This window comes from Antennarius striatus, chromosome 6, assembly GCF_040054535.1.
Source record: "Antennarius striatus isolate MH-2024 chromosome 6, ASM4005453v1, whole genome shotgun sequence".
In the NCBI taxonomy this organism is placed as follows: domain Eukaryota; kingdom Metazoa; phylum Chordata; class Actinopteri; order Lophiiformes; family Antennariidae; genus Antennarius; species Antennarius striatus.
Window position 1 is genome coordinate 9,431,130 of NC_090781.1, and position 12,222 is coordinate 9,443,351.

The window sequence follows — 12,222 nt, forward strand, 5'->3', positions numbered from 1 at the left end:
TACATGATCGTGAGAAACATGACATAAAACACAAACAGCAGATACAGTATAATGCTGATAAAACAAGGGCCAGAAATATAGTATAAAAATACATGATTGTATAGTATCCAATTATATCATTAAACAGAAATAAAGTTTTGACAAGTCCTAACACAAAACCCAAAAAGAAAACAAACTAAGATAAATAAGATCCCACCGGTTTTGAGCATGACTTAATCACTTAGTCACTTGGCTTAAGTAGGAAAGTGACTGCAGGGCAAATAGATTATAAAAGATCACTTCATCGTTTTACACACAAACAAGAAAAACGTGGCTAACAGTTTCAAAGTGCTTTAATAATTAACGTCCCTGTCTTAACATGTAAACATTACATGTTATTGCAAGGGTTTATTTTCGTCTTTCCGTCTCCTTCATTTTTACTTTTTTCACTGAGGTCTGATGTCATCATTTTGTGGTTGTTGGATATACAACTGAGCTACCTCAGCTGAGCTACCTACCCTTATTGGTAAACCTAATAAGAAAATATGTGTAGACATTGATAATCACACATATTGTTTCTTAGTTAGAGAAGAAGAAGGACCCAAATTTCCTTTTACTTGTCATTATATATACAGTGAAAATCAACAACAGCTTAGGTTCCATATATCTGGAACATTTTTACTCAGGAAGTCATCATTTAAAACAAATACAGTGATGTCCAGACATCATAACACCAAGAGGGACCAATTCTAATTCTAATCTGCTACCAATTTTATGGTAGCAGATTTTCTTTTTCATGAGTAATGTGACTGACATAAGCAATACAATTATACATAAATCATACTGTTTTTATAGTGACATAAATAATATTTTAGTTACAATATTTTAATTTAAATATTGGCTTAACAAAAAAGTCATAAAATCAGTTGACATAAAAAAAAAAAAATTACCATTAGACTAATGTCGAAGGTAAACTATTTCTATGTCACATTCAATTTAATGTAAATATACAAATGACATTGAATAAAATTTGAGAAATGTATTTAAATGTATTTAAATGTATTTAAAGACCGCCTGGTGGTGCACTGGGTAGCGCTGTTGCCTCACAGTAACAAGGTTCCACGTTTGATTTCTTTCTGTGCGGAGTTTGTATGTCTGTGTGGGTTCTTTTCAGGTTGTCCAGCTTCCTTCCACCTCCAAAAGCATGCAGCTTAGGTGAATTGTTCACACCAAATTGTCTGTCGGTAAAAGTGTGATTGCGTTTGTTTGTTTGTTTGTTTCACGATGATGAGCTGGTGCACTGTAATCCAGCTTTTGCTGGGATACTCCATGTCATTATGTGGCTCCGGGTTGATGGCCAGCGACAGTCTAACCTTTGTGCTGTCACCTGTGACCTCTGGGTTGCTGCCCCCGGTTGTCTAACCCTTGTGTTGTCACCTGTATCCTTCGTGTTATTCTGCGGTTCTGGGTTGGTAGTTGGCGACCCAGCAGGTAAAGGAGTTGGAAGCCCACATGGCCCAGAGCCCAGGCCGCAGCACCGGACGCCACCACAGCCGCGTCAGTGGCTGCAACTACCGGCCATGTGGCTCCTGCCGCCATTCTCCCCGCGGGCGCAGCCGCCTGTCCCATGGCAGGCGGCAGCCAGCGTTCATCTTCTCCGTTCCGACAGTTGCACATGAGATGTCCGTCCCATCCGCGCACTTAAAACATTTCATGCTATCACTAGTGACATAAACCATGTAGTCATAGTGATCAATTGTAAACGTGAGTGTGAAATTCAGCTCTTCATTGGACCGATTTGGGATTATCATAACATGTGAGAGAGAGAGATAGATTTGATCTCGTAAAGATACAGCTTTTTTTTTTTCTCCGTGATTTTTTTTTTCTCCATGTCACCTTAGGGGCTCCGTAAGACAGTAATAATAATAACAATAATAAAAAAATAATTAACAATAATTTAAAAAAAAAAAGATTAGATTTATTTAGCACTTTTCTGGACACTGAAAGTCACGAGAGGACTCAGGCCCGGAACCTTCTAGCTGTAAAGTGACAGAAGTACCCACTTGCTGCACTCATTACATTTAGCATGCTTGTATTCTGTGCTGTTTGGATAAGTACTGTATTGTCTCTGCATATAATAACTCTCCTGCAAAATGCACCGTAGCAGCAGAAATCTTTACAATTTTGTCCTTGGCATTTGAGTAGCTGCTTAGCATTTTTACCTGATGTGTTATGTAATATTGGTCAAGGCAGAGAAAAATACACAGACACATGTCTGGTGAAAATTGTGAAGTTCATAATTAATTCATATCCTTTCCTTTGATGCAGGCTTCTCACAGTTTCAATGGCTTGATCGTAATCAGCTTTGTAGTTGTAAAGAAATTGAAGAAAACATTCTCTTCTTATTCTCTTCTCTTTAAAAAGGTGCTACAAGCTATAAACAATTGAAAATAATCCATATTCAAAATTCTAGTTTATTATTTATTTACTGTCAGGATGAATTCAAGATCCTGTTGCTAATCTGACAGATACCAAAAATTGTGCAGGATAGTGTTGACACCTTTCTTGGTCAGTCGGATTCACGACCAAGGTTGTTCACACACACACTACTTCCAAGAAAAAAAAATCTCAATGCTATTGCATCAGTCAGGGACAGATGTAGAGCAGTAATCAACGTTTCGAGTTGTTTCTAATACGATATAAAAATTGTACATCAGGTTGCTTGTACATCTACAGTCTTTCTCTGTCTCTCCATTTGTTTATTTTAAAAGCATACACTGTCAGAAAGTGACCTGACAAGTTTTTTTTTTAATTTCCACTTTCCTTTATCTTCAAATGTCTGTTGAATGTCATGTGAGCCCATGTCCTTTCACCAGGCTTAAATTATGCTAAAGGTGCAGGGTAATCTCAAACTGTGAGGTGGACATGTATTTAAAAAAAAATAAAAATCTAATAACAAGCTTTAATTTAAAAAAAAAAAAAATCTTTCCTTGGAGGCCCTGCAAAAAGTAAAATGTAAAGTGAGTTTAACCCAAATGACACTACCCTTTCTTAGGCTCCTTCTCACATGACAAGTTTCATGTGGACCAGTGGATTTGAAAGAAAACAAAAAACAAAAACTGTTTTCAGGTTTTGAATTAAAAAAAAAAAAAAAAAAAAAAAACTAAATTAGATGACATAACAATTTCATTACTTTATTCATCGTATTTTCATCTTTCTAATCCTCAACAAAAAATCCTCTAAAAAATATTGTAGATTTTATTTTATTTTTCTAATCTAATTTTATGTGCATTTTATGAACACAGTCGTGCTTGTTTTGGGACTAAAGAAAACATTACATTGTTGGGTAGATAAACATGCAGAAATAAACACACTGTTTTTATTATATTTATTTTTATACACAGAACTCATTCTTATTAGCAGATCATGTCAGTTGCCATTTATTTCAAATTACCTGTAGTTTTTCAGTTAGATGGAAGGAAAAAGCAAACAATTTTCCTAATAAAAAACACACACTATAGAGCCGATGAAAATTTAATTACTACAATATTTTAGCTAGGATACCATGAAAGCCTATGGTTTTATGCCCTGTATTTATTTATTTTATTTTATTTTATGTGTAATCAAAAATTGCCATGTTAATAACTTATAATTGTAAAAAAAAACAAAAAACTGCAAATGAATGGACATAGAGATCACATAATCCGAACAAGAAATGATCCCCCTCCATATTAAAAAAAAAAAAAAAAAAAAAAAATCACACACCTTTGGGCAAAATACAGTAAATGAATTGTACTTTGTTATGACTAACTTCATCTGATATATTTTCCAGTCAGGCCTTTCTTAATATTTCTCTCCGGGTGTATTAAAATAACGTAACATTTTGGTGCAAAAATACAGAATAGCAAACCAAAACTGGAGGCTAATATGGCAAATATCTCCACAGCCACAGTGAATTTCCCAGGAGAGCTGACATATGCTGGGATGAAAGCGATCCACACAGCCCAGAAGATCAGCATGCTGAAGGTGATAAGCTTTGCCTCATTGAATGTATCAGGAAGCTTGCGTCCAAGGAAGGCCAGAAGGAGGCAGAGGAAGGCCAGTAGGCCAATATAGGCCAGGATAAGATAGAATCCAGGAGGCCATGGATCCTTACACTCTACAACAATCTAATCACACCCAACATTACATCAGTACAGGTCAAAATGTATACATAGTCCAATTGTTGATTTGTATGGTTATGTTTGGTTGCTGTCTTGAATCAAAAGTGAAAACTAACACTCGTATCAGTAGGTTTTGAATATTTCTGACTTTGGCCACTTCTGGTGGAATCAAAACAGTGTTAGATGCTATCATTCTTACTTTTCCAGTGAAGACTTGATAGGCTGGGTTTCTGAATGGGTGGGGAGGTGAGCCCAACAGCAAACCCACACAAAGACAAACCTGAGGAGAATAATTCAGGACTAGGTTTAGTGTAAATTGTCAATGGATGAATATAAAATGAATAGACGATCTGTAAACCTCCTACCTGAGGAGCTGTTGTGCAAATGATCAGAGTTCTCTGTTGAGACGGACCGAACAGCCTCAGAACCTTGGAGCCTGGTATATTGGACCAGAAAGCCAAGAGAACAACAATGGTCTTAACAAGTAGGCAAGAGAGACAGAGAACAAAGCTGATACCAAATGCAGCCTGGCGAAGCTTGCATGTCCACACAGATGGCTGCCCAATGAACACCAGGGAGCACAAGAAGCAGAGTTTCAATGAAAGGAGAAGCAAAAAACTCATTTCTGAGTTGTTGGCCTTGACAACCGGTGTGGAGCGGAAACGATGATATACAGTTGTGATGATGGTTGTTAAGACAACACCAAGCAGTGTGAGTGTGACCAGGATGATGCCCATGGTGTCGTAGAAAGACAGAAATTCTTCAACCCCCGCCACACATTTTACGTTGTCTTTGTCTGACCAGTAGAACTCAGGACATTTTGTACATTCTGTGGAACCTTTGGGAACACATAACATCAATACAAATGTAAAGATGCACATAAAACAACTTTTAATGGCTTCACCAGGTTTTGGATTCTTACAGTAATGAGGTAGTTTATGAATGATAAACATGCAAGGCACTACCAGTCTGGTTGCTGATCTCTCCATCGGCACAGGGCAAACAATCAAAGCAACAGTGGGGCTCTCCCAGGCGCCTGGCCTGCCTGCTGCCAGGTGAGCATGGGGCGCTACATTGTGAAACAGGCACCTGAACAAATGAAGGTGAAAGAATGTAGTCAACCATTTTCTTTGCATCACGTTAGGTTACAAAAAATGCTATTTGTTAAAAAGCATAAATAATTTCAATTATGTAGCTGCAGTGACAAATTCAGTGAAACCTTAATTTTTCACCTTCTTTATCCCACATAAAATCAGTCCAGATGACATATTACCCACTTGCAACTGTCCTTTCATCCACACAATTGCACTCCACTCAATCTTCAGTTGTTGTCTCAATGGAGCTGAGCCATCATAGCTTCCGACTTTGACAAATCTAAATATTGTAAAAGAAATCAAGACACTAGGGTTGGTTTTGCAAAATAAATTGTCTTAATATGTTATTATCGCAATGAGCATAATAAATCTTCTCAATAATGATTACTTTAATAGATGTTTTCTTCTTATGAAAAATCATTAAATAATAATATTTCACCTAATTTCACCCTTGCTGTTCTTCTGCCAGTTGATGATGTCGTATAAAGGGACTGGCTCTCCATTGGAGTCAAAATACACCTTCTGATCAAGCTGGTCAGTGAAATTTACCATTTTCAGATGATCCAGCAACTACATGAAATGAGGAGAGAAAAGAACAAGCCAAAAGCATGACGAAAATTATATTAAAAAATAATTCAAAAAAAATTATTTAAAAATGTTTTTGCATTGCACTAACCTGTTTAGATGTAAATGATTTATATTTCTCACATGCTCCCGCAGAATCACAGTTCATTAAAGTGTGCAGAGCATGTGCTATGGCATACACAGCTTTATAAACATTATAGGATATTCTGACTTCAGAAACATCAGTATAGCTGGTGTTTGTTGTGCTCAGATCCTCTAAGCCAGTGCAAGTCTCTTTACTAACACCTGTAAAGCGTGTTTTTCCCACAATAGGCCTGAAAAACGATGCTGAGATTTTTTGAGAGTCTGTTTTGTTACCAAAAACATCATTTTTTATAAACTTTTCCCGAGTATGTGAGTCCTTATCTTGGTATTTGAGTACTTTAAAGTCAAGCCTACAGTTGAATATCTCTTCCCAGAATGTATTGATAAATTCCATTCCTGGTTTGAGAGAGGGGCGTACACTAAGCAAGAATTCTTTTAAGCCGGGGATCTTAACTCCAGGGAAGGAAAAACCCACTGTGCCCTCAAGGAGAGAGTAGAAAGGGGGTGAGTTCAGTAGGCTAGAAGTTATCCAGGCTTCACTTGCTACCCACTGGATGCCTGTGACATTTCTCTGAGCCAGCTAGAAAAAAAAGGCATAAATTGTGAAATTTGATGATGGTAGGAAAGCAATGAGAAAATCATTAATACCAGCATTATTGTAATGTTGGTATTAATGCACACCATGCAATAAATATTGCATAGAGTGCTGAAACGTACATTGTTTACCTCTATCAGCAGATCCACCAGTTGCACCTCTGAGGCAAAAACCACCACGACCTTTGAAGTCGAACTCTGCAGCCTATTTGACATTTTCTGGATTTCAGCTGCTGTGGGAGCTTGAGGGATAGTCAGATGAAATTCAAGACACCCACCGTGTTGCTCAAACTGTCTAGAGAATGCTTGTATTCCATAAAGACTATAATCACCCTGAAATTGATGACATTTTTGTGAATTGTGGTGTTGCATGGAACATTTGGTGTGGTAAAAGAAATCCTTTTCTTACCGTGGCCCCTATTATTCCCAACCATAGCCAGCCTAAGGAGGTAACCAGTTGAACAAGACCTCTAACTTGGAAAAAATCACTCGGCACAGTCCGCAAGAATGATGGATAGATATTCTTGTCAGTGAGACAAGTGCAAGTGGCAAAATAACTGACCTATGGGGTAGGAAGAAAAGACCAAAACCACTATCAACAAAGTAAACATTGTTACATAATTTAATGTAAAACTAAAATGTATCTTCTAACCAGTGGGATGTTGAATGTGCCAAGAATGTGAGCCACAGCTCTTGTAGCGGAAGAGGATGTAAGGCCAATCACAGCAGGTACAGGAGAATCAGCCAGACATAAAGGCAGTCTGTCAGAATTTCTGCTCTTCTTTATCATCCCTTCTGTTACATTTCCCTTGTAATCATTTTCCATATTTGTACACCCCTCCATTGTAATGCTCATATCCTTTAAGATATTTAAACTTTCTTCAGATCCTGTCTTTTGTTTCACTTGCCTTACAGCAGGCTTAGAGAGACTGAATAAAGAGAACAAAGCTTGCAAGCTTGTATGGACATGGTCACAGCTGTCCATGATCTGATAACCCAGTGTAACACCTGGTAACAGGCTTGAATTACGATTGATTTCCTCCACTGTAAACACCATTGTCATCATCCAGCGGAAGCCTCTGTAGTCAAAGCTGTGGACATTTTAATAAAGTGGCATGCAGTCTATGAAATTCAGCTCGAGATGGAAAACGTTCTATTACACATAACACACACAAGCACAATGAAATAATGATGACAGACATCACAGCAAAATTGTATTATTATGATTCTGATTATTATTATCACAATTGTTTTTGCAGTGTTGGGATATTTCTGATGTCAAGGGTATTCTTACCTACTGCAAGGTATGGGTGCCGGCTTGCTATGGAAGAGGTGATGCGGATTAGTAGCTGTATAATAGAGAGGGAAAAACCCTCCAATCTCAAAATCACCTCCTGACTGCAGGGCAAGAGCCTCATTGTCTGCCAGTTTCTCACACTGAGCCAACCTTGAAGTTACACTCCTCATTGGTTCTATCTGCAAATAATGCAGTCTCTCAGTTAAAGCCTCATTTTTCACCACACCTTTCTCTAAACATAGGTCTTTCCTTTCCTTTTTATGTTCAGCAACATCCGAGACGACTGGAAAAATAATGCTAAAGAATGCCCAAAGATTCAGCCAGACAGACACCCATATAAAGGTTGAATACAGTACACATACTGACCCCATGAAGAATGTGGTGTGTATGTGTGTGTGTGTGTGCGTGTGTGTGCATGTGTTGGAAACAATACCTGTCCAACAGTCTGAAAATAAAATGATGTGCACAATATAAAATGTCTGATGAATCCTTTATTTCATAGATCACATGGGTCAATACTGAATCAACCAATCATAATGAAGAACCAGTTCTGTGCCATCCAATGACACAAGAGTGTTATTGTGAACCAAATTATGCTAAACATATCAAACATATCATACCAAACTTTAGCCTCTACTTGACATAAATATTTTACTGCATTTACTATTTACTTGCTGTTGTTTTGTTACAAAAAAATTATAACACATTCACCAAATTTAAGGATTTTTATTTTCACTATTTTTTCAACTCTTTTATTATAATGTCAAGATATTTACTCAATCCTATAATCAATCCACATTCATTGGTAAGACATTTATTCAGTCATATAATCATTGTAGTCATGTCAATAGTCTTTATGATTGTCCAGTCATGTGCCTATTTATGCATGTTAGAAGCTGATCTGATGTAGGTCAGTTTCATGCACCTCTTACAAAACAGGCAAAATCAAGATCCTGTGAATCATATTGTTTATGTCTAATTGGAGCCTATCATAAAGTAACTTTATTTATCTAAGCACAGGACAAAATGTTGAGTAGATATATCATTCTGTCTGTTTAATAAACCTAGTGATTTCCTTAAGTGGACATTGTGGGTTTGTGGCATTTCTGGCTTCAACAAACATGTTGTCTGGTTTAATGAGGTATGATGAGTTCTGGTTCCCTCCAAAACAACCCTTGACCATTTGGTGACCACCAATCATGATCCAGATTTGGTTGTTAAATTTATTTTTGGCCCCTAACACCACCTTTGGGGATGCATTGAATGATATTCATCTGAGGCACCTCCTCGAACAAGGTAAAACAGAAACTTCTTGCCTGTAATTCTGTCACAGGGAAGATTGGACTTGACTAAAGAAAAATATATGAATGCCACTCTGATGTCCATTCTCAGAAACTGTAAAATTTTTAATCTGGAATTGACCCCTGATTACTATTATTGTGATAAGATTAAGCCATTTTCAGAATATTCTTTAGGGCATTTAGGAATTTATTTGACATGGCAATTTTTAATGGGAGTCTAAACTAATTGTGTGTGAAAAAAATACATTAGTGAGATGTTTTTGTCACACAAATAGGAGCAAAGTGTTGTTTAACACGTAAAAAATTTAAATGAAGTTATTTGCGGGCTTTTAGTCAAGTCCAAATCTGGTGGTATGTCCGTAGTTAATTGAATAAAACGCTTGTCAGCTTTCAGACTAGGTAAAATAAAATTAAATTGGACACAGTGATTTAAGTATGTGGTGAATATTATGTGTGGGAATACAGCTGAACAGCTAAGGTTCACTTTGAATTTTCAGTAAGGGGGATGTGGTGTAATGTTATTCAGGCATGCAACCTTAGAGGTCATAAGGCGGGCCTTAGGCGGTACTTCCAGGTTTGGACTCCTGAATGAAAGGTGTTGTACTGAGTTGTATGTTGGATCATCTTTTATTATTAAAAGATTGAAACGCAGCACAGTGGCGCAGTGGTTAGTGCTGCCGCTTCACAACACGGCGGACCCGGGTTCGAGTCCCGCTCTGTGCGGAGTTCGCATGCTCTCCCCGTGTCTGTGTGGGTTCTCTCCGGGTTCTCCGGCTTCCTCCCACCTCCAAAAGCATGTGCTTCACGTTGATTGGCCGTTCCAAATTGCCCGTAGGAATGAGTGTGTGTGTGCATGGTTGTATGTCTTTGTGTGTGGCTCCGCGGTGCACTGGTGTCGTGCCCGGAGTGTCCCCCGCCTCACGCCCTATGCCGCCGGGAGAGGCTCCGGCTCCCCGTGACCAGCGGTGGTAATCTGAAATTGACTGACTGACTGAAACGCAAGCCTGCAGCTAGTCATCATTGTTGCCGTTAAAAGAACCCTACACAACTCAACAAGTTGTGGCATGGGTAGATTTGCTGTCATGAATGTAGCCATTAGGGATGAGCGAGTACACCACTATCTGTATCTGTTCAACCATCTAAATTATATGTATACATATCTGTTCTCGAAATTGGCGGGGATTAAACCAGAAGTGGGTGTGGTTTGACCGGAAATGGTCAAACATTATTTTAAGTCTGAAATTGATTTGGATTGATCAGAAGTTGCTATATTTATTGTTTATTTTAAAATTACAGAACAGCCTTAAAATGGAGATTCAATTCAATGTTTTTGATCACAAAAGTAAGAATTATTTACAGAAGAAGATTTTTATGAAGTCAGAACATGAATATTCTTTAGTGTATGAATGAATATATACAGAACAGCGAATGCTTTTGATCACAATAGCAATGGAACTACAGTGCTCCCTTGTTCTTTGCGGTTAATACGTTCCAGGAACCACATGCGGTTGAGGAATCCGAGATAGAGATCACAATCTATTTATCTTATTACTGTATTTACGGTAAATAAAACATTTATGAACCCTCCCCATACTGATATACCATACCACCTTCTATCTGTTTAATATTTTCCCACACTCTTATTGACTGTTTAAAGCACTTTTGAGTCTCACAAAAGTCTGAGACTGACGGAAGGGAGTGCACTTCCGAATGCCATCAGCCAATAGAATCCACGTATGGTATCACGTGACTGCCTTCCAAAAATCCACAATGAGGTGGAGTCACGAGTGTTAATGCGCGACTGTGCGAGGGCGTACTGTATTTAGAGAACATGAACTACAAAGTATGCATGAACAAGAATTGTCATACTCAGCACAACTTTCTAATTTTTTTCTTCTTTTTCTTTTCTTTTTTCTTTTTTCTTTTTAGAGCGAGAGAGAGAATGAGAGAGATGGAGAGAGACAGCATGTGTGTGTGCACGCTATATAACAGTTAAAATATCTATACAGCATATAAAGTATTAATTTGAACTGAAGTGAGAAAGCAAGTAAAAATAAAACGACTGGAGTGGAGACAGTGACCATGTGACACAAGCAGTTTTCAGCTCTGTCTGGTCAAAGGCACCGCGTACGTGTAACGAAACAAAATAAGAAACAAGTTCAAGAAAACCAGTCAAGTCTTTCTGTGGGGAGGGGCCGGCACTGTGTGTGACTGGCCAATCACAGATCATGAAGACAGTCAGTTATGAGCAGGGATCCCCAACCCCCGGGCCGTGGACCCGTACCGGTCCGTGGGTCAGTTGGTAGCAGACAGCACAGAAACTCTGACTGTCACTGAACCGTGAGGATCTGGTTTCATGTTATTTCAACCAAAGGGATTCTTGGTAATCAGTAGTTATGCCTCTTAAGCCCTCCTTAATTAAAAAATAAATAGTTGTTTATGCATGTGAGGAGTTAACCAGGAACTTTGCCTCAGGCTCTCTGTACTCACAAACACTCTAAATCCCTCCAGAGTTAAGTGCATTTCCAATATGCTCCAATGTCTCTCCCCTCTCTCACTTCTGGGTTATTGCATATCCATGAGTTCTTTCAAATTAGTGAGAGGCCTTCCTCAAAACTATGATCCCTAACCTCTGACACATTTCATTGCTTCACCAAACTTAACTGACTGTACTTTAAATGCTTAGATAGAAATGCCATGAAACTACTGTAGATTTTCAGTGGTTTAGTTTTTAAAAGAGAAATGGGGAACTTTTTTATTTTTTTTTATTTTTTATGAAATGCAATAAAAAGAACAGACATAATTAATTTACTGTTGATGCAATGTCAGGTCAATTCAAAAATTAGTTACTTAGTTTAACCTCCTATTGAATAAAAGAAGCACAAAACTATGAAAAATTTAATGTTGTGCTGTGAAACATGAAAGAATGCATAAGGTTTGATTTTTGGGGGGATGGGGGGATAGTCCCCACTCTGGTTTATACAGCTCTACCTTTGCTAAATTGATTTTATTTTCAGGTGGTGTAGAGGCTAAGTCAAGGTGCCACTGAGGTTTTGCACCATACTTTAGTGAATGATGCGCTGATGCACTTCCTTGTAATCTAAGACGTCACTTTATGCTTGATT

General features: G+C 38.0%; 1 protein-coding gene across 1 annotated transcript; it reads right to left on the reverse strand.

Moving 5' to 3' along the window:
• Positions 1 to 2,544: 2,544 nt before the first annotated feature.
• Positions 2,545 to 7,565, reverse strand: LOC137596424 (extracellular calcium-sensing receptor-like). The gene is made up of 12 exons (XM_068316946.1): positions 7,413 to 7,565; positions 7,152 to 7,307; positions 6,909 to 7,061; positions 6,632 to 6,832; positions 6,243 to 6,386; positions 5,913 to 6,092; positions 5,676 to 5,806; positions 5,420 to 5,516; positions 5,108 to 5,231; positions 4,508 to 4,980; positions 4,342 to 4,422; positions 2,545 to 4,148 (listed from the first exon to the last, which is right to left on the reverse strand). Exons 1-12 carry the CDS (start codon positions 7,563 to 7,565, stop codon positions 3,792 to 3,794), a joined length of 2,250 nt encoding a protein of 749 aa, XP_068173047.1. The 3' UTR covers positions 2,545 to 3,791.
• Between the last annotated feature and the right edge of the window lie 4,657 nt (positions 7,566 to 12,222).

Bases quoted from the DNA above. Each gene is read 5' to 3' on its own strand.
- LOC137596424 (XM_068316946.1), bottom strand. From the start codon at position 7,565: ATGATGACAATGGTGTTTACAGTGGAGGAAATCAATCGTAATTCAAGC. The intron at 7,062-7,151 runs GTTAGAAGATAC...CCTACCCCATAG, and splicing joins GCACATTCAACATCCCACTG to GTCAGTTATTTTGCCACTTG. The intron at 4,149-4,341 runs GTAAGAATGATA...GGGTGTGATTAG, and splicing joins ATCAAGTCTTCACTGGAAAA to ATTGTTGTAGAGTGTAAGGA.